Here is a 23844-nt window from a genome sequence, read left to right as displayed (position 1 = left end):
TCTGATCAAAGTGTTCGGAGTGGAATTTAAAGCATTCAATATCATAGTAATCAAACAGAATGTTACAAAGCTGAAAATTATATTTTGATTCAGAGTACATACAGGATTGATGGTATTAATCAATTTTCTTGGCTTGCTGAATTGTATCATGCTTTCCTTCAAATTATTCAGCGGTCCTTCAACAAGAACTTTGTTTTCTTTGTAGAATGTCAAGAGATGATTCCACAAAGTTTGCTGGAAAGGGAAAAATAGCACTGATGAGTTCATAACAGCCAACAGCAACTGCAAGAAACATTATACATTGTTGGAAAATCACGAATATAAATTGAACAAAAATTCTTACTTTGGAGAGTACTTTAGGGTTCCCAACTATAATTATTCCGTACCTGCAATGTGGGAATTAAGATACAAATGATATATTTTGATCAATTTTTTTTCAATTATTTTATGCACAAGAAATATACGCAAATACACAGCAATATGGCATCAAGGTTGTATAAATAACACAGACTGCTTTTGTTACATTTGTGGTAAATACGCTGTGAATAAAATACAGTGCAGCATAACTGGCTTTGTTAAACAAGGAATCATGTTTCCTTCGGTATACAACTTGGTGACCAGGATAAGAACTGGGTCTCACTAAATTCTGTCACACTTGTGGTGCACATTTATGGAAATTGGATTCAAGATAAACTCTCTTCCATTTGCCACTCCAATGGTATGGCGAGAGCCAGCAAGTCATGATGATTGTTATTTCTGTTTAACAAACATAAAAGGCTACAATAGCAAAAACAAAGGGAATGTTATCTACCCAGAAATAGTTTCAGCTATTAGATCTGTACCACATGGTCCTGATTTGCCTGTGCCTCCTACATCCTGCCATTTATCCTCCGATTCTGAAGAATTAAGCAGTAATGAAACCAAAATCTTATACACTATCTACCATAAGTATTTGGACAACTGTGATAGAAAAGAAAACCTAACTTTATTCAAAATCAATAGTTGGTAGAGCCTCCACGAGAGGCAATTACAGCGTGAACCCTCCGGGCATACTTTCCACAAGTCCTTGTGTGACAGCTAGTGGTATTTTCTTCCACTCGGCTTAGAGAAGACATGTCAGTTCCTTCACCGATTTTGGACGGGTAGGGCACCCCTTAATTCGGCGATCCAACTTGTCCCAGAGGTTCTCGATAGGGTTCAGGTCTGGGCTCTGGACAGGCCAGTCCATTCGATGAACCCCATTGGCATACCAAGCCTTGGTTAACCTCGCAGTATGACAGCTGGCATTGTCGTCCTGGAAGTAATAGGGGTCCAACCCGTAAAACTGCCACAACGTAGGAAGCACATTGTCATCCAAAATAGTGCAGTAGGCATCGGCGTTGAGCTTACCATGAATGGGGACCAAGGGTCCCAGTCCATACCAGGAGAAACACCCCCAGACCATAATTCCACCTCCGCCGAACTTGACTGTTGGCACAATGCATTCTGGCAGGAGACTTTCTCCAGGCAGACGCCAGACCCTGCCATCCGAACGGTAGAGGGTGAACCTAGATTCGTCGCTCCAAAGAACCCGTTTCCACTGATCTACGGTCCAATTTCGATGTGCTTTGCACCACATTAACCAAGCAACACGGTTGGACTTTGTGATCAAAGGCTTATGGGCAGCAGCACGACCATGAAAACCAATCAGATGTGCTTCCTTACGGATGGTATTCATTGAAACAATACTCCCGGATGCCTGTTGAAACTCCTCGCGGATGAGGGCCATCGGTTGGGTGTGGTTCTTCCGAATTTCTCTGGACAGCACCCGTCGGTCTCTATCTCCCAGTTTCGTTGGTCTGCCGACTCGGGGCAAATTCTGACAATCACAGCTCACGTTCCACTTCTTAATCACATAGGCCACTGTCAATTTTGGGTACTTCAGCTCGCTAGATATGTCCCTTAAGGATCGGTCATTTTTGTGATACCCGATAATTATACCTTTCTCGAAATCAGAGAGCTCTGAACTGCGCGGCATCTTGCATGCGACTAATGCTGATGTTGTTTCCTACACTATATATACCGGCGGAGGACGTGACGTATCTCAGGACCACAGATATCGTCATTTGCATAGGTGTCCAAATACTTATTGGTAGATAGTGTATACAAGCCAAGAAACAAATATGAAAGTGCAAAAATTTACATAAAGCGGGTTAAATGATTTACTATGGGATTTAAATCTTTCAAAAGAAGTATCATGATTAGAGCCCGGATTATATGCACTAAAAAGTAGCGAATCATTAGACAGCAGCACTATACTATTCAAGATGGATTTTTTTTTCCCAATTTTCCATGTGCACTGATACTCTCAGTGGCTCTTTGTTTGATGTATGATCAAGATGTTTTTTTGCTAGAAGCAAAGAATTTTTATGATTGAACAATATTTTTCAACTCATTCGTTTGAAGCTGTTGAGGCATTCAACAGTGAATTCAAAAAATTTTCTGTGCCCAATAAGACAACATTCTTCCGATTGGTGTTCCATTTTTGAGAAACTGGAAATGTTGAAGACCGCAGACGAAGTAAGCATCCATCTCTAATGAGCTCGCATGGACTGCGTGAACTAAACGAAAAAAAAAAAAACTGGAGAAATTGGAGTTCAACCCTGTCATGTTAGGGTTGCTCCGGAGATGAAACTTCCAGATCAGATCAAATGTAATGTTAGAATTTAGTGCACCGAAAATATGCACACATCTATCATGAAACACGCCTCTGCATTTGATCGAAATCAGTGTGTGACGTTCAATTTCACGCTGTAGGAAAGTGTGAGTTCATTTTTTTTTAAAGAAACAATGGATGGGGGAACTGTACAGGGATATGATCTTGTAATTCATTGCACTGTTAGATCAAAATGAATGTTTCTGCTTTTTGCAACGGAATGGAGCAACTTGCCATATGCCTGAGACAATGGATATAATACTGCACACACATTTTTCGCGATGACTGCCTTATTTCAAAAGGATTGTGGCCACCAGACCCTGAAAAAATCCAGATTTTTTCTTGTGAGGACACCTAAAGACAAATGAACAAGAATAATCCCCATTTCACAAAGCACTTGTATTCATGCAAAACACTCACAATTTGAATATACGTAGTAACATTTTGAAACAAACTTTCTTTTTGTGTCCACAAATGTCTTATTTGAATTATATAGTTTTTAATTTATTTTTTGATTGAATTTTCACAATAAAATATATTTGAACAGGTTGCATGACTTTTGGATCACCCTGTATTACTTCAGCAGATTTTTAGCCTTTTTGATCTCCCTCCCCATCCGAAAAATTTCACCAGCTCTTCCTCCTAACGCATATTTGGATCCGACTTATCGGGGGGGGGGGGGAAGAAACATAGCGGGACTGCTATTAAGACTGCTCAATTTTTTTTTAATGCAAAAAATATTTTCAAATAACTAAAATATCGGAAGAAAATACCATTATATGTTATAATCAATTTCTATTAACCTTGTATAGAATATAAAAAAAACATTTTTGATCCTTCATTGGCAAACCATCAAATTTTATTTATAACACACAGCATAACATAAATTAGAATCAAAATATGGTATGATAACATTTCATGACAAATTGTCCTACACAATATAATTTGCAATTTCAATATGTAACATCATTGGACACACCTAAAAATTAATTTAACCCTCTCACCAGCACTGACGAGATATGACCTACTTTTAAAAGCCTTTTACTTTAGCAATGATGAGCTGACATTTTATAAAGCAGATTTCTCAATGGAACACCTTTTCCTTTCCATCCTACTTAAAATCTGAAGAAAGCCTACACTGTGAAAAAAGGATATGACTGGTATTTTACAAGGAGGTTTTAGCAATTTCTCTTATGCCTGGAAGTTAAAAACCACAGAAGAAAATTGTTTTTTGCTAACCTAACTATCCAAACTTCACAATGTTGAAAGTAATGGTCAATTCAAAACTTAAAACTAACATATCTTCAACAATCATTTGAATGAAAAAAACATCTGATTACCTAGCTCTTGTAAGGGCAACATTTAGACGACGTGGGTCATTCAAGAAGCCTATGCCTTGATGCTCATTGGATCGGACACAAGACATTATGATTAGATCTTTCTCACGGCCTTGAAAAGCATCCACACTTGCAACCTCAATTTCCTAAGATAAATTAAAGAATAAATGTAATTTCAGTATCTCAGCTGTACAAAAACTGCAATAATTTTATATATTGTGATTATATATACACATACAAATTATCCTCAAATAAGAAAAAATTGTTTTGTAACAAGCAAAATGTCAAAAAACTAAGTTTAGAACTAGAAGTTTGACTAATTTGAACAGAAATTGATATTAGTCTCAAACTATTGTTACCTGGTAGAGTTTTGCATGCAGAGAGCCATTGTATTGCATGTATTGGACCAGATATGCACGCTGACCTTCATATGGAGTGATTATTCCAATCTGTTCAGGTTTGACACCACACTTCAAAAACCTTGTGGTGATCCTTTCTACAAAAGCTGCTTCCGTTCTAAAAAAAGATGAAGCATTAAAAATTTCTCTTTTTAAAGTGTTTCATTCTTTCATAGAATTAATGGATAAATTATTTTTAATTTTCTAATGAATCCCTTTCGAGCTTCTACTGGTTTTTATGCTTAACTGAACATAAATAAGTTCAATAGGGTTTCAAGTGAACAAATTCAAAGAATTTGGCCAAATATTTATTGATTCATTATCAAATGACATTTTCAATTAAATGAGAATTATTTTGAAAATTAGTCAATGTATGCATGCTGCACACGCAAATTGAAAGAACAAGCATGCAGTGATGTAAAAATTAATAATTCTAACAAAATCATCTGCTTGCTTTTGGAAAAAAAATTATTCAAATGATTTTCTTTTCTCACCTGTTTAAATACGATGTTCCAGAGCCAGCGATTTCCTCTTGCCCTTGACAGGCATAAAAGAACATGGGTTTGTCTGGTTGAGGCCATGGAAAATCTACTCCTTTCATTTTCCTCTCATCTGAATTTAAATAAAATAAACTACTGAAGTAGGGACATTTTCACAATAATTAATGCATCATAAAAACCACTACTAAACAAGAGCTACCAAAATTGTGATCAATGTTCAAAGTTTACCGGCATAAACACCATTTTGAAGAGAGCCTTCATAAAAGAAATTTGAAGGAAATTTGCTGAGCTGTGGATGCATTCTGTATTGAACTTCCAGCCTGAGTGGACGAATGCCAAGTACAACCAAACGCTCAAACAATGACTGAGAGAGGCCGGCTCTTGCTGCTTTCTTGCACATGACAACTGGACCAAGTTGGCAATGGTCTCCCACAAGAACAAGCTTTTTTCCAAAAAAAAAAAATTGTTTCAAGATGACTTAAATCAATAAAATATTACATGTATACTTAATCAAAAAACCAAAAATAACGTTCTAGTTGTCTATCCATTTCCACGCATGCTCCCAACGAAGCTAATTAAAATGTTTATAAAATTAATGACACTAATACATGTATTTAATGTTGAATACCTGTTTTGCTCCCAATACAACTGGCACCATACATTCAGGCTCAGTAGCTTGCATGCTCTCATCAATAAGAATGGAATAAAATTTGAATCTAGCGAGTCTTGGATCACCAGCTCCCACACATGTACAACAAATAACGTCAGCAGCCTAAAAATAATATAGCTACATTATTTCGGTTTATTTACTACACACACTTTATCTTTTGGTTTTTTTATATTAATACAAATTTTTCAGAAAACACTTTCAGAAAAAACTGCAACACATTTACATGATATATAAATTTGAGAAACACATTTCAGCATTTGTGGGTGCTGTTTTTAAGGTAGAAAACAGATTCTATACCAACACAATACATGGTCAGAATGAGAGCGTGTGTTGTGTGTGTGTGTGTGTGGGGGGGGGGGGGAATGTCAGTTATTTAGCTTCATTACAGTATTTTTATTCTAAGTTTTGACGTCAGATTTGTTGTCGCCTGTTATGTCTTGGAAATGAGGTGAATGAAACTGGATTGGGATGCAACAGGGTTGTAAAAAATCCAGCCTGGGCAGGTTTTATAAAAACCTGGGTTTTTGGGTAAAATTTAATTTCTTTTTTCCACAACCTCAAAGTATATAATTTAAAGATGTATGTACATCATTTATGTGTACATCTTATATTATGTCTAAATATACATTTTTGGTCACGTTAAACTATGTATTTGATTAATAAAATTGACCATACAACAAGGGAATAATTTTTCACACACAACCCACTTCTGCATAATTGTATCTGAACCCTGAGTTGTAAGCAGAACTGCAGCAAGAAGATTGTGGTAAAATGAATGAATTTGAATAATGAAAATTCTGAGAAATAGGAATGTGTGTGTGTGTATGTGGGGTGCCTGAATTTTTTCCTTCAAATTTTTCAAACCCTGCAGAAAATGTATTCAAAAGTGTCCTGATTTGTCAAAAATAAAACGTTTAGCTATGTAACCAGAACCATTAAGTTTTTCTTTTTTAATCGAATCCCAAACGTTCAGGAGCTAAAGTCATGTGCTTCTCTTTTTCTTGAATTCCTCAATGTTGAAAAATATCCCTGCTTCATTAAAATAAATTCTGAAATATTTTTAAAAGAGCAGTAATAATTTAAAAAATGATCTGGTTAAGAAGAGATAGTCATTCTGAGGATTCATTACTCTGGAGGTGTTTTCCACTTGTCCAAATTAGCGATTTTTGGGAACTTAAAACTACAGAATAACTTGAATTATCATTAAATACAAATGTCAATAACATTACTGTATGTTAATACCACTTTATACAAGGCATGTATAGCAACAGAATGCCCTCACCTGGTTGACGATTTTAACAGGCTAGTTTTCGAGGGGTTGAGTGGTTATCAGCATCTTGAAAAATCAAGCTAAGGCTTATTTTCTGGTTAGGTCTTATTTTTGGAGGAAAACTATACTTTTTGTTGTGTTTCAATTGAAGGTGTTCGTTACCAATGTTCAATTCAACAATCACAAAGTTATTTTCTTTTCAATACGAGATGCTATTTTTGTCTCTTGATATTTCAGTTATGAAAGTCTGATGTACTTGTATAAAACTTATAAAAATGTAATGCAAACATGTAATTTTCTGAATGAAAATTCAGTTTACATACATTGGTTTACTTCTCCACAGAAGCTTCAGTTTATTTATACAAGGATTTGTGTGTGTGTGAAAATTATGTATTATAAATAAACACTAATTTCTTTGGATATGTTTATCACATATTACATATGAGATTTAATACATATATTACATATTCAAGTTCATGGTTACATTTTCTGTTTGCAGTTTCTTGTAATATTTTAATACGTTCATCTTGCACCTAAACGCTTACATAAAAAAAGGTAGTCAGAAGAATTATAAAAAAGTGTGTGATTGTGATTCCAAGAAATTATTTATCACTATGTAGCAATTTTTGGAATACATAAACTAACCTTAAAATAAAATTTTAACCTGAAAGCAATACATTTTCTTCAAAAACAATTTTTCCCCCCAAAAAAACCCAGCCCGAGGAGGGGGGGGGAACCAAGCAAAACAATTAGTGATGTCACATGATTACGCATAACAACAGTTGTTCCCAAATAGTACATAGCCTGATACGTCCTGCTAAATAGATTTACCAATTTGATGGCATGATATTTTATTAAAACATACTTATTTTCTACAATATACACAAATTGTTTAGGGATGGAAACTTTTTATTTGACCAATCTGATAGGACTATCTTCTGATCTGTGTAAATTATTTCTATTTCGCCCCAAAGGGCAAGCAGAACACAAAATCCTGAATTACAGTATGACACTATTGTCTTTCAATTCATTAATGTTTTCAAATTTGGAAAATACCTCGAGTAGCTCTTTTTCACAAGCTTTTTTCAACATTCTATACCGCTTTTCATCCGCAGATGAAAGCTCTCCAGTTTCGTCTTTCAATTGCTGCAACTTGTGAAGTTCGGAATGCCTGAAAAATTAATATCCCAACAGTTGTGATACAAAGCTCTATAAAATTGAATATAAACATTCTTAAAATCAAATACAATACAAAATAAGACTCACCCTTCAAGATTTCTGATCTGATTATGAAGAGCGAGAAATGACACTGGTGAGTTGATAGCTTCTCTGCTTTTAGCGCATAGCCTTACAACCTGTATATATTGAATGCAATTATTTAAAACAGAAAAAACATTTAAAAACCATTAATTCATAACACAAACATGCATGATAGTAAAAAAGATAAAAATCCGACTAATATTTAGCAATATAAAAAATGTACCCCCTATAAGAAAATTAATTAGGTAATTTCGCATTGTGCCAAGAATTTTACCTTCAGTCCAGTACGATGAATTTTCTCAGTCAGTTGGTCTACAGCAATATTGCTGGGAGCACAAACTAAAACAGGCCCATTGCTTTGCCTAACCAAATGGTATACTATCGTAGCAGAAGTCACAGTTTTTCCTGTACCTGGAGGACCCTACAGAGAAATATTAAGATAATTTCAACAAATAAATATCACATTACAGACAGTGTAGGTATAGTAGGTATTAGTTACTGCAAATAAAACATTCTTATTATCCTGATAATGGAAAGTGGACAACTGCGCTTTTATGCAACGTGTTGTGAAATATAGGCTTGTCTACATAGTGAGTTCTATGGTTCTTCTAGGGGTAATAAATATGCCTAGCTATTGTTCTTTTCTGCCACGAATAAAGTACAGACACCTAATTATTTTTCTGATGCCAATCTGATATAAATTGCAAAAAATTAAAAAAACAAAAATGACCATATTATACAAGATACATTCAAGGAAGTCTCTGATAGCAATTTCTCAAAGAATTTAGATGCACAATTACAATATTTTATAACCAACATCTCTCAATGCACAGAAGTTTCTGTATTTACATGGTAATTGCAATTTTTTTTTTAAAGAATCCAAGATTTTTGTTTACAATATAAAATTTTATCAATTTGATTTGCTAGTTGGGTACACACTTATTAGACAATTGATGAACATAATGGCAAAAAGGAGTTTCCTTAAATGCTCCAGTTTTTACTTTACATCGATTCTTTCACTTTACAGGTTACATGAGAAACTTAATTTACTATAATTAATTAAATTAATTTACTATAATTAATTAAATTAATTTACTATAATTAATTAAATTAATTTACTATAATTAATTAAATTAATTTACTATAATTAATTAAATTAATTTACTATAATTAATTAAATTAATTTACTATTATACTATTAAAATACATAAATGAGGAATTGCTACATAATGATATTCCTTACTATATTAAAAACCATATATCCCTAAAATTAGAAATTTTGCACATGTAGTACCAATAGAACAAGTTAAATATTTTCAAATATGTAGCTTTACATGTATAAAAGTTGAGGTGCAAGTGATGAAGAAAATCTGATGGAAACACTAGATGAAACGAATAAATTTAAAAACATGTTTCATGTGAGACAATAAGAACACATTTTAAAATTGCATAAATATTTTTGCTGCCCCATTTTGGCATTTTAATGGAAACTGTAATAATTATAATCTTGTTATTCTGTCTATTCAAGCAGAAATGAAACTGATAATCATAGTAAATCAGCATCAGTTTGATCCCTCCGCATAATTCCCTGATGTAAGACATCACACTTCAATGTCTACACATTAGAACAAAAGACATCTAAAGTGATTTTTTACATAAACTAAAAAAAAACCAACTCACTTGTATTAATGACAGGGGTCTTTGCAATGAATGCTTTACTGCATAAACTTGAGATCTGTTCAGTTCTGGGAGGTTTGGAGCAGAGAAGTGCTTTGGCAATTGACATCGCATGATCACATCTTCAACTTCATGGCCCAGCAACTTGTGATAGATGTATGCCGACACCGATGTTTCATCTACAGCAAATTTTCTTAAGGCTGCTTGCATCCTTCATATAAAGAGAAAATTTGTAGATCAAAAATAAAATTCTAGAATTCATAATTTTGAAACCTGTACAAATTATATAAATGTTCTAGCTGAATTACCTATCAAATGATGTAGATTTCCATACAAAATCAACCACAAAGTTGGAAGTACATTCTGTTGGCACACCCATGTTGGTTTTCATTTCAATACCCACTTCTTCACTATAATCTTTGCAGGAATTAAAGAATCACCTGAATACTTATGTTCAAAATATTCTACTCAGATAGAATAAAGAGATAGATTCATTAACTAATTTTTGCAACACAGTTAATAGGAGAAACTACAACTATTTAACACATGTAGCATGATCACATGTAACACGTCAATGATCAACAGCATCAGAATCCATACGATGATTATCTTAACTGAATAGCATTAAAGTATTCAACCAAACATATCAATTGACCACCAGAGATAAAGAAAAAATATTTAGTATAAATACACAGACTGTAATGAAATTATAAATTTTTTATTATCATAGGTGGGAGAGAAGCTATAAGATTAAAATTTTAAATCAGTCAGAAAAATAATTTTTGATGAAGGCAGAACAGAATGTGGAACTTTAAAAGAATCAAACAAATCTGATCGACTTTCAAAGGATACTATCTGGAATCTTTATAACATGGCCGACACCAGACCAAGGTTTGTGTAGCTCTCCAAGATAACGTAACCTCAGCTCATCTCCATGCATCAGACGCATGTCTGTATTTAATAAAAATATAATTGGTATGAAACAAGACAATAAGAGTAGAAATTTTAATACAAGAATACAGTTAATTTGCAATAAGGAAAATTTCTGCTTGATATGTTCCTACATGACCCCAGAAACTTTTATGTTATTTTAGCGCTGAAATTTTCATTAACTTGGTTTTCCTTCAAGTTAAAGTTTTTCAGGTATTCGAATATTAACTATAAATAGCATTCACCATTCCAGCAAGAAATCACAGGTCAATGTAGCAGTCATTTTTGCAAATCTTCTTGCACATCTATAGCAGGGTTGACAAATCTCAGGTGTTGGGTCACCATAACTTAGAAGATTGAATTGGTGCCTAAAATTTTCTACATGTGGTTACTGAATTAGAGTCAGGTGAACACAACAAATTTTTGGAATTCATGTCAGTGTATCTATTAACATGGAGGTGGGGGGTGTTATGCTGTGTCCTGAAAAAATTGAAAAAGATTTTCTCTGAAAAAATATTTGGCTCCTTAAAATTTATTGCAGCACCTAGATTTTTTTGTGATTTGTCAAGCCCTGGTTTGTAGTCATGTAAAAATCATGATTTTGCCTCAACTCAGTGGCAAGTGAAAACGGTGTGTGTGTGTGTGTTTACACTGTGAGAATAACTCTCATTGTTAAGTATTTTTATTTTCACTAACACTGGTTTCAAATTAAAAGTATATAGCTACCGGAAGTACTAACTTGATTCCCCTCCCAAAAAAAGAGTGGTAGATGAGTGGCGAACGTGGCATAGAAAAGCTATAGAATAGGTTTAGAGAACAAAATAAATAAATAAAATATATATAAATAAAATATATATATATATATATATATATATATATATATGCGCACACACACACTGAAAATCAAAACTTACCAAGATGATTGGTGATTATGCATACTAACCAATGATTATAGATAATCACCAATTTATCACATTTACCATAACATACATGGCTAAAATGAGCTGTGAAAATAAACAAAAGATCACATTTGATACTGGTAGCACTAGGAGGGGAATTAATCAGACAATGTCTTTTCAGTGGATTCAACATTGTTGTTGCACTGGGATTTATATTCCTACATAGCCAAGGTATATGCTCAGAAAGAGTTTCACTCGAGGTTGTAATCTGAATTGAATATCCTCTCTATCCAAGAGTTGGTCATCCTCATACACCACAGTTGAAACTTGCTGACCTTGAACCAGTCTTGGATGGATTTAACACTAGTGATTCATCTTGGACGAGTTGACGATCACACAGCCAAACTAGGCACCACATCTCTAGTACCCAGAAACATTGGTTGAGAACCGGTAAACACTTGGAAAGGAACAAGCAGGACGTTCAAGTTTGTATCTAACATGGTTGAATTTGATCTGGATTGGCACTTCCCACAATGTGTGGCAAGAATATTAGTTGATACAGTTCCATCTAGTGGCACAGTAAGACGCTCAAGTGAAAGGAATTGTGAAATGAAAACGTGCAACGTCGTAAAAATGATGTCTTTACGGTCACCACAGAGAAAATTTTTGCAATGAAATGCTGAGATGTGGATGAATGACTGAGTATGCATTTCCAATAACATGTAATCACCAACTTGAATTGTACTTTCTCTTTTATGTTTATTGCATTGAAATTATGTATTTTGGGCTGCTTGCACATAATGAATGGCTTCTTGAACTGATGACACTGACTTTCTATAAGACCGAAATTTTTAAGTACAGCGTCCAACAAAGCTGTTGTACAGCCCAAAAAGAGTTCAGCAGGAGAGGTACCTGTGATGTAATGTAGTACTACTCAATCATACATGTGCTTTGCACACACCCATTGCAGAATTTATAACAAATCCGTACATGCCAGAACATGCTGTGTGTATATGTGTGGCCCTAATGTAATCAAAGTTGTGCTTTTTTGTATTCTTGCTCTGGTGCTGCCATCCGTCCTTCATATTTTAAAGTGAAGATGGTGTCGTGTACTGCCAATCTTAGAGCTAGAGCGAACTGGTTCAGATTCAAGTCTCAATTATTGTGAGTACTATTTATAACTTTAGTTATCATACAAATACATGGGATTTACTCTTTCAGTAATATTTGCTTGCGGCCTATAAATCAATGCTGTAGTGTGACATGTGAGTACAGAGACTGCTACACATATTACTAAAAACACCAGAATCTGGACCATTGGCTGTCACAATAGATTTAGGTATACCATATACAGATAACATTCATTAATAGTTTTGAAATGACTGGCATTCGCTATGCGAATCTGAAAAATTTACAAAACTGAGAAAGTCAACCACTTGATTCATACAAATCTAGAAAATAGGCACATTTTCACAATTTCTGCAGTTTTTTGCACACTTAAATGACCGTATGAAGGGAAATTATACAGATAAGTCAGAAGTGAGTGAATCAAGAATTTTGGAATAACTGGGCGAAATTTACCCAACTTAATTGGATTTTTTTTGTAAAATAAAATTCTGTTGACAAGATTTTTAATCTTTCACTTGATTAACAACACAATTCTGAATGTTTTCTGGCAGTAACACAAATTTGAAAATAATATTTAATACATGTACTGCAATATTTCATCAGTTTACCATAGAGTCAGTTCAAGAGGCGAGTCACAAAATAGAAAAGACATTCGCCATCACTAAGTTCAGGTTACAAATACAACGCCACAACAGGCAAAACGCCCAACGAGGTGGCTGAGAAAAAGATGCCCATAAAAATATGGATGTCATATTTCAAAAAATATAGCAACCCAATTAAAATGCAAATCCATTATGCTCTGAACATAAATGTAATAGAGCTCCAGAAAATGCTTTGGGTAGTTGATTAGTAACACCTTTACGGTGGCAAATACCAATGCTAAATCCCAATAATTAAATATCCCATCTTTGTACATGAGAATTCAAATTTTTGGAAGAACACACGTGAAAAAGTGTTGCATGATCCGTTAACACTTGAACAGGAAGACTATTCAAAAGTTGCCAGTGCAAAAATTACAGCCAGGCACTCTAAATCTATAGTACTGTAATTTCTTTTAGCAGACTGCAATGTGAGACTTGCATATGCGATTGGGTGACCACCTTGCATTAACACACTCTCTACTGCTATACTAACTTTACTAACATCTGAATGAATTTCAAATGGGCAATTTTTACAAGACAATTTCAAAACAGGAGCAGACATCAAAACGGTTCTAACTTTGAGATGATGTTTCACAGTTTGTGACCATTGGCACATCACAATTTTTTCTTCAACTGGTAAAGTGGTTTGCAAATTTCTGAAAAGTTTGGAATGAACTTTTGATACCATCTGCATGCTAAAAAAATGTGGCAATTGTTTTGGAGTGGTGAGTCATGGAAAGCCAGTTATAGCTTTTACTTTCTCATTTATAGGAAGAATACATATCTGTTGATGATTATACTTAAATATGTCCAAAACAATCTAGCAAATGCATATTTCAATTTAACATTAGTTCATCTAGAGTGAATATTTGAAAAATTTCATGTAAATGGTCACTATGGTGTTCCAGGTTTGACTGAAAATTATATCTAAATAGATGTGAACACACTTACCAACAAACAGAGGAGGAGCCCTGTCTACCGTTGCCAAACCTCCTGATACTCCAAAAGATATCCGCAAAATTTGATAATGAACATCTCTTGCTGTAAATGCAGTTTTTGCCACATCATTTGGATGCATTAATACTTGAAAATAACCACTTTGAAAATCTAACGTTGTTATATATTTTGTAGTAGTCAAATTCCCCCAAATAATGTCAATAATAGGTAGCGGATATTTGCTAATGATGATCTGATTTGACTTCTTGTTTAATTTATATAAAATATAGATACACTCATTGTTCCACATCAACACTACCAGAGATGACTACAAGTTCTGTGCCTCCTAAATAATACCTTGATCTAACACCTCTTCACTTTATCCATTTCAGCCTGTTTTATACAGTCCGCCCAGTAAGGTTTACATGCCACTGGTTCATAATGACCTGTATCAATTGAATGCAATACAACTTATGCATGCCCAGGGTTTTTTTAAAAACAGTTTATCAAAGTGAAAAAACAACTTTTTCAACTGATATTGCTGATGAGGCTGCAACTGGGAATCCACAAAATTAAGATCATGAAGCTCACAATTTTCATTGGTTAAGAAATCTGAGTTTGAAATTCAGGAAACAATTAAATACAGTGAAACCTCAATATAACAATGCTCTGCAGACCAAGAAAAAAAATTACTGTAAAAAGGTTATATTGACAGGCAGCAGTTTAACATTAGAATATAGACATTTTCAAACAAGACTGGCAAAAATATCGTTTCAGAAGAATTTATCGCTATATTGGGTATCCTTGTAGTGAGGTTTGACTTTAGTTTGTTTTTGAAAGTCTAATTGAAGATAGTGAGACGTAGAGATGTGAGAATATTCTCGGAGAATGATATTATTTTCGTGGATGTAAAAATTGGAAAATAATCAAGATTATTCATTTTTTTAAATGACCAAGAGAATATCTTGAGAATATTCTCTTGGTCATGGCGAGAGGTTTAAAAAGTTTGGTTATGAAGATTTTAGAAACCTCAAGGTTAAAACCTTAGAAAATTATTTCTGAAAATTTATCTAATTTTAAAATAAGTTCAAAACAAAAAATTTAACCAAAGTTGGTTGATGAAGGAAGCTATCCCTATATAATCACTTTCATTATAAGATACAAAAATGTTTTCTTCAATGCACACATACACTTAAATTCTCCAACACTCATATTTCTTTAAAAATTGTGCAATTCAGCCATGTTGGTTTGATTTTCTTGCTTTTAAAATTTAATACTGTGGGCTACAAACTTCAATATTCCTGTCTTTTTGACGGGAAGAGAGACGGAAAGAATATTCTCTTGAAGGATTACTTACTATTATAAATTACTAGAGAATATTCTTATAGAAAATGAGAATTATTCTTAAGTTATTTATAACAATACATGTTATTACAAATATTCTTGAGAATACTCTCTATTTGGAAGGACTTCTATAATTGAAGAATATTCTCATAGAGGAGAATATTCTCTGGAAGAAATACTATTAATAACTTGAGAATGAATCTTATTATTTTTGATAAGATTTCATAAAAGTAGTCCTTCTAGAGAATATTCTCAAGGATAACTTGAGAATATTCTTAAATTCTTGATGAGAATATTCTCCTGTTATTTATAACTATATTATGAATACTAGGAGAATATTCTCATCAAGAACTGATAATGTATTTTCAAGTTGTTTATATTAAAAGTTGTTTATATTCTCAAGTTATTTATAATAGTAATCCTCCCAGAGAATATATATAATATGAATCAAACAGTTTTTATTCCTTATTACGTTTTTTCAAAAGCTGTATTAACATAAGCACAAAAATATTGTGAAAATTCAATTTTGATCAAACTCGTGGAAGTTATAGCAGTTTCAAGTTCAACAGATAGAAGTAAATATTTCCAATAAATTTTAGAATTGTGGCTCCCACTTCCAATTATCCAGATCCTGTTCTAGTTTAACGGTGTTATCAACGGATCGAATCGGTTGGGGAAAATTTTTTCAACCAAATCCTGAAAAGTCGGAAGTCTTGACATAATAATAGGAGATATTTAAAAATTAGGAAACTGAATTTGAGCTATAGCACTAAGTTGTTTCATGAGATTAGCCATATATAATCAGTCAACAACTGGTTGGATGAAATACAGCTCCAGAATATTTAGCCACAAGGTCAGAATAGGAATTATAAAAATACCTTCAGTAGAACATATTTTAAATGGCGGTAGCATATGCTAGCTGGCACAGCATATTCACAGATCCCAATATTTGCCGAAAAACTTAGTGCTGCATCTGTGACAGATACAATAGCGAGTAGAAAACAAGATGCTCTGGAACAGCATTTAGGGCAAAATAATCCCCCAATTTTATAAGATAATTGAGCACATTGGACTTATCAAAAGAAACAGAAGGAGAAAGCGTTGGCAAATACACAAAATTTAGAGAGAACAGGATTATACAGCATTAATAGATATACATCCCTATTTCAAAATCTCCATTTTGCTTCAACTCAGTAGCTAGCAAAGAGTGAATGTAGTGCTCATGCCTCATCACATTCAAAGATTTTTAGATTTAAAAGAAAAAAAAATATCAATGGAAAGAAATCTAGAGCATAAGAGAAAAAGGATAGAATGAAAAATTTAAAGAAAAAGTGTATAGCTGAAAAGTACAGCATCCTTACAAATAAACACCTTATCAAAAATTTAACTCTTAACTCTTTCGCTACCAATTTTTGAACCTGTATGGGACACATATGTCCCAGTGAAAGGATTAAGCTACTCTCATTGTAAATAGATGTGTTGTACCCAGCTAAATCACTTTGTGATGATTTGCAATATAATGGGGAGAACAGATTTTTCTTGTACATACAAAACTATTCACACAGTTTGCCGCCTGGCAGTTGAGTTTTTAGGGAGCTAGCCTCCGAATGCAGGTCTGGGTTTGAATCTCTGTTCAGGCATGGATGTCTGACTAACAAATTCCTTGGACGGATTATACAGATCCCTTGAGAATATGCAAGGATCACGTTATTTTTAAAAAAGAAAGACACTATGAAAGATTTCAAACATGACTCACAAAAGATTGACAAAATTTCAAGTCTTTCCGGTAATTGAAACAGCTTTGCTAAAACGGTTCCATAACATCTGAATTTCTCACAGTAAGTGAAAGAATAAAATTTTTTATAAATCAACCTCTCCTATTCCTCAAGATTTGATTATCAATTATTATTGATAAAGGTACCACAAAAGTTTGCACAAGCAGATTATACAAAGGAAATTACAGTACTCAAAATTACTGTATCAGGGATCATATTAAGAGGGGGAGAAAAAAGCTTTGTACCTGTATCTGACTTTGCAATGGTGAAATATGATATAATTTTCTTATTTAATCCAATATCCCAACGAACTTCTATATTGTCTTGAGTTTGAGACTCCTTTAATTTTTTGTCGTAATCAGCTTCCATTTTCACAAGAGGACCGAATATATTCTGGTACTGATACCCATCTTCATACCTGATTAAGAGAAAAACATCTCTATTTAAACACACACAAGTTAGCATCAATTTTTTTTATCATTTTAATGTAAGGCAAATCTAATTTTCAACATGCACACCAATTCCATTTTACATCACTTAAATATAAATAAAAGTAAAATCAGCATGAAAAAATAACTTATTCACAAGACTACAAAAGGAAAAAATTAAGAACTATTTGAATGTTGATGAAAAAATTTAAAAGATTCACAACTTCAGCAATTTTTTAATACCACTCAAAAGGCATGCTTATCAAATGCTTGAGGAAAAACACCAACCTAAGTAGGACTTGCTGAGGTTCTTCATCTACTCCAGGTTTTTCTAAATCCTCAAAAGATGCATCCACATTGTCCTGAGAAATAGAAAAGTAAAATTTTATGAACTTTGGGAAACTGAATTTTGACTTCTGTATTTTATAAGTACTTCTTGGAGTGAGCACCACAGTGTGAGAAAAGACATTTAAAATATTTGTGAACCTTACACATTTAGTTGACAGCACACTGTATGATGAAAAGAACATCAATCCACCATTTTCAAAGCTGAATTTCAAATATATAAAGCCATTACACAATGACCACAAAATAAACTAAAGTGGAACTTCTTTTCGCTGTCATCCTTGGGAACCCGAAAAAAATTGTGTAAGCAGAGCAAGGGTAAAAAATTAAAACTATTCAATGGAAATTAAAAGAGAAAAAAAAAACACACACACACACACACACACAAAAGCCTGTCTCAAAAGTATAGACTAAAATGTTTTTCTTAGATAGCAAACATTTCACAGATCAATCTCAAATATTTTATACAAATGTACCTTAATCTTAGGTCTGTAAAGTAAACTAAATGAAAGTTAAAAAAAGAAAAACAGCCCATCTCATACAGTCATATATATATGCATTACTTCAACAGCCTTGCAAAGCAAGAGGAGATTACAAAATTTACAGATTTAAATATGGCTGTTATAACGTAATCCTTGAAAGAGCATAAATGCACAATTGAAAATAAATATTGTTTAATTTATAAACTATAATAAATAGTCTATAACGTAATCTCTTACAAATTGTAGAGATTATATTACACATTATTACACTGCTACAGACTATGACAAATTTCTTTCATGAAATAGCAAAATTTACACCTGCACATTGATGAAAGAAATTCTGATACTATTACGACATTCATGAAAATCTACATATATTGATTCTATCAAATATTTCATACCTTCCATAATTCCTCCAGCTTGTTTATCTGCTGTGCAGTGACCTGTCTAGCTCGCAATTGCTCTTGTTCTTGAGGTACCTTGACAAGCCATGGGAGGAAACTACGGTCACTGATGAGAGGCTTCCACTGATCAGGATCCCTGCACACACAAAAAAAAAAACCCTGAAATACTACTTTTACTGCCACATATTTGTACTAATACTGTAGAATATGGACTAATGTGGTGAAAGAGCAGGCTGGATGACAGAAAAGCCTGATAGGCCAGAGTTCTATAAATGCTCTCACTTCCCATCCCCAGAAATTACCATTAAAAAATACCATTTTAATACCAAAAACCATATTTTGTGATCTCTCTGTACAGGTCGGCACTTTATACATAAATGTATACATAATGTAAATGTTTGTTATGTACTGTACCTTTTGAAAAATTACAGAAAAAAAAAGGGCCAACATATTGTTAAAAAGACATTTACATAATTTTTGTATCATTTATTGTGTAATTTTTCACCTGCAAATAAACATTATCTTATGTAAGAATGAGAATTAACACATCTCTTAAAATATCGCAAAATTTGCAATAAACTTAGCGATGTTTTGCGACAGCTCTGATGATTTGGCAACATCATGGTGCCAAGAGATTAGGCTGGATAGTCACGATTCTACTGCATATATCAACCCCAGGAAGATCAACTTAAAAATATACACAGCTGAACTTACTCCAGTTCAATATTTGAATTGCATTAAAAATTTCACACCCAAATCATATTTGGTTTTCAAAAGCAAATTTTCCTTTTCTATAAATGGAACACAATTTTGACTATCTCAATTCAAGGTTGAGTTGATGGTGCCAATAAAAAGATTATCTCAGAGAATCCCAGAGTATCAAGAATCACATTTAAGTACATCTTGATTTTGGTCTTTCTTTGTAAAATGGATGACAGCAAGCTTTTTACCATTGGTTATCACAATTCAATTAAAAACAAATAGACAAACAACGAAATCTAAAATAACTATACTCCCAGACCCAGAAAAAGTTAACCAAAGGACTCAGCCATAAAGGTGGGCTGGAAGAGATCTCAGCAATGGAATAAGTCTGGTAGCAGAGTTCTGCTATTCAAACACACAAAAATGTTGTTGCAGAATGATTATAGTTATATTGAGAGGGAGCATTACCACATTCCACAAAATATATTATGTTGACTTCTCTTCTAAATTGGCCCTTACAGCAGCAATTCTGAGAAATATCACGTCCTCTTAAAACCTACTCATTTTGACAATCCCGAGCCCAGTTGGATCTGTACAGAGAGCTTTGGCGGATAACATATCCCCCCTCCTGCCAATCAACAGTGGGTGGAATCAGTTTTCAGTTTTTGTCAAAGTTAGATAACAGGAGAGACTGTTTTTTCCCCATCTTCTCGGAGTTGTATATAAACATGCGTACAGAACAAAATGATAAATAAAAGACAAATGCTCTTATCTTCCTTGTTTTTATTATTATTGGTTTCAGGGGAGGGGGAAGCATTTATCCCTGCACGAGATCTGGGGAAAAAAAACAAACCAATCTTGAAAATGGGTGGAAATTTCTAGAAGGTAAAGTAATTTCCACAATGGTTGTTATAATGCAGATCAGGGAAATTTTAAAAGGCTTAAAACCATCACAAAATGCACTTCATGTGCATTTATTCGCCACAAAAAAATTAAAATTGGTCGAATAATAAAATTCAGTTAGATGTTTTGCTATCATAGAAAGATTATAACACTCCTATGATATTATAATTATTCTTTCACACACAGTCATACCCTAACTTACATTGGTAATTGATTCTAACATTAATGACGTAAGCCATGGTAAATTTTTCTACTGATGCCTCTATTTTTCAGGAGAAAAAAAAATAAATGTGTAGAAAGAAATAAGAAATTTTTTCTTGTATCTATTCATAATTTCAATTCTACTCTAGTAGGATTCTATTCCAGAAAAGTAGCATCAAAAGCCTTAAAGATTTGCTCAAAGTTTCTAATTGAAATAAATCATTTTTAGGACTAGAAGATATAAATGCAGTATTACATTAGGTCAGGGTATTACTGTACTTCACAGAAATTAGCAGTAATTACAACTCCATCAACATTTTTGGAAATACAGTGATGCGAATGTTATTAGGAGGCACCCTTTCAAAGCGCAAAGATGGGTGACAAGTTTAATATATCAAAGGCAAGTTTAAGCACAAAAACTATCATTGTTGTAGTTTCAAAATCGCTTTGAAAAATACTGATTCATAGGGATTTACCACAGTAAAAGACAGTGTTGTATCAAGAGAAATTTAACATTAGACTAAGCGATTCTAAAAAATATTTGAAAAAATAATGTGGGGGAATTTACAATTGTATAAAGTATCATTGCAGTAAGGTTTCACTGAACACTAAAACACAGTGAATGCTTTTCCCACTCATTATGTTTTTTCTAGCATTCTAATTTCAAAAAGATATGTTGAGGGATGTTACAAGGATTTTTATTTTAAAAGAAAGGTCAACATGAAAAAAAGCTAAATTTATTTAGTTTTTACAACAGAATTCAACCAGTCATAGATGGCGAATTTGTGAAGCATGTTTAACTTTATAAAAGGGCCTAGCTTCACCCACTAATAATTTATGAACATACGCAAAGCTTACAGTGTTGAATCTGCATATTACAGCATAGGTTCTTAACTATGGGTTGCTACCTAAACATAGGTCGCAGGAACTTTTTCCAAGCTGGGTCATATAAATGCACTTATTGGGCCCCTGGTTTCATTAATTTCAGAAAAATAAACAAATCTATGGGTCGTAAAATTTATCATGTAGTTAATTTTGAGTTATGCTCAAAGATAACCCCTGATAAACAAGATATCTGGGAAAAAGCTTAGTTTGCCCAGTATGTTTTCGCCAATTAACTACTCTGATATAAGTATGTTCTTTTACGAAAAGACCCATTATTCCCTTTATAAAAACAAAAATTAATATATTTGCCAGCCAAGTTAAATTTTCATACATTTTTTTTAAGTTAGGGGTTGCTATAACGAACATAGACTGCACATGGAGAAAACATCTGCAAATCACAAGAAATACACTAGCAATTTAAAAATTTTGTCATATCAACTACAAAGTATTTTGTTTTCCACTTTTTGTAAAATTATATAATGCTAACTATACAAAAATTATAAGCAACTGAATTTTTTTACTTATAAAATTTATTTACTTACCAGTTCATATCTTTCAAACTACTTTGGGCAGCACATGGCTGTCGGCACAGAAGAACTACAACAGAGTCAGCTTTTGCAGGAATGAAGCCTAGGACAAAAACATTACGACAACCACAGCTATAACACTCAAGAACTGTTTCACCAAGGGGTCCATCTTTATGAAGAGTCACCTCCTTGTGCTTGGCACGTACCAAATGGTTGATTATATGACTGAAAGTGAAAGACAATGTTATCTAAACCTAATATAATCAAATACTCAAAAATTACATGATGACATCTGACACAATTCAAACTCTTACTAAACTGGCTTTCATAACAGACTTGAAAAAAATTATTATTCAATAAAACCTCTTTATACAGTGACAATTTTGAACCCTCAATTGATTTGCCATCACTTTTCAATAGTACCAACTTAAGACTGGGACAATCAATGTTAATACGCATGTTAGAAATTACTGATGTTTTTACTCTAGAAATCACAATAGTCAATTTTTATTTCCATCATTAGCCATTTTTCTTTTACTATCACTTTTTTTTTTATGTGTTTAATCTTAAGGTTGACGGCATGAAGAGGTTCAAAGAAAGTGCTATAAAAGTGCCCGAAGACAAGATAACACATTCTTTTAATAGCAAGTTCATAAATCATACATCTAAATATTATAAAAAAGTACCTTTACCTGCCTGAAGTATTGCCTCTACCATTACAAAACCATCTTTTGCAGATATTACACTGCACTACACAACCTGGATCATGAATGCCACAGTATCTGAAATTGAAAAAAATTAAATTACAAGAAAATAATTCAATTACTAAATTAATCAACGTCTAAAAAATAGCATTTAACATCAATTGCACATTTTCACCTTTCAGATGCAATATTCAAGTATAAATATGAGTTAATATCGAGTACTTTAATTGAGTTATTGGTAGCATTCATATTAAGCAGAGGCTTGACAAACTGAGAAATAATTCAGGCACCAAGCACATTTCTTTTTGATACCAACAGTCAACTACTGGGAAAAAAATTCGGGTGGTGGGGATGGATTCCACTCACAGCCCAATTTGACTGAAGTCAGGACTCTGCAGTTGAGAATCATTGGTTTTTAACCTCTGTGCCATTGTAAACTGGTTTGGTAGTTTTTCCATATAATGACAGGCAGCCATGAGCCATGATTGCTTTTGATAAATTTCACTGTTCACTACCCATGTCTACTTAATATCTCATGGCTAGATAAATTCCTGTCACCAAGTTGCCACGCTGAAAAAAATTTACATTGGTGCGTGCCCAAAATTTTATGAAAAATTAAAATCTAAAGACAATGCAAAATTTTTAAATTTATGTCTGCATGTCCATCAACATCAGAGAAAAAGGTCACTATGTTCTGGAAAAGTTGAATCTTACATAATAACTCTTACATTGCACCTAATTGAGGGTGAATATTGTCACTGATAACATATCGTCCTCTGCATGCCAGAAGCATGAATGTGAAA

General features: G+C 33.3%; 1 protein-coding gene across 1 annotated transcript in view; it reads right to left on the bottom strand.

Annotated features, from left to right (window-relative positions):
- Upf1 (Upf1 RNA helicase) overlaps positions 1 to 23844 on the bottom strand; it is a 43906-nt gene that overhangs the window by 12480 nt on the left and 7582 nt on the right. The window contains exons 3-20 of the mRNA XM_089250288.1: positions 23030 to 23119; positions 22353 to 22562; positions 19117 to 19255; positions 18177 to 18250; positions 17706 to 17878; positions 10660 to 10758; positions 10116 to 10224; positions 9811 to 10018; positions 8405 to 8551; positions 8137 to 8225; positions 7927 to 8041; positions 5559 to 5702; positions 5159 to 5372; positions 4925 to 5042; positions 4392 to 4548; positions 4036 to 4178; positions 344 to 386; positions 103 to 234 (exon numbers count right to left, since the gene is read on the bottom strand). Of these exons, the coding sequence (XP_089106414.1) occupies positions 103 to 234; positions 344 to 386; positions 4036 to 4178; positions 4392 to 4548; positions 4925 to 5042; positions 5159 to 5372; positions 5559 to 5702; positions 7927 to 8041; positions 8137 to 8225; positions 8405 to 8551; positions 9811 to 10018; positions 10116 to 10224; positions 10660 to 10758; positions 17706 to 17878; positions 18177 to 18250; positions 19117 to 19255; positions 22353 to 22562; positions 23030 to 23119 (2404 nt within the window). The remainder of the gene's footprint in view (positions 1 to 102; positions 235 to 343; positions 387 to 4035; positions 4179 to 4391; positions 4549 to 4924; positions 5043 to 5158; positions 5373 to 5558; positions 5703 to 7926; positions 8042 to 8136; positions 8226 to 8404; positions 8552 to 9810; positions 10019 to 10115; positions 10225 to 10659; positions 10759 to 17705; positions 17879 to 18176; positions 18251 to 19116; positions 19256 to 22352; positions 22563 to 23029; positions 23120 to 23844) is intronic.

This window comes from Pholcus phalangioides, unplaced genomic scaffold, assembly GCF_987345545.1.
Source record: "Pholcus phalangioides strain wild (caught in Gottingen) unplaced genomic scaffold, Ppha-v1.0 ptg000003l_1, whole genome shotgun sequence".
In the NCBI taxonomy this organism is placed as follows: domain Eukaryota; kingdom Metazoa; phylum Arthropoda; class Arachnida; order Araneae; family Pholcidae; genus Pholcus; species Pholcus phalangioides.
This window is presented reverse-complemented; position numbering and strand designations above follow the sequence as displayed.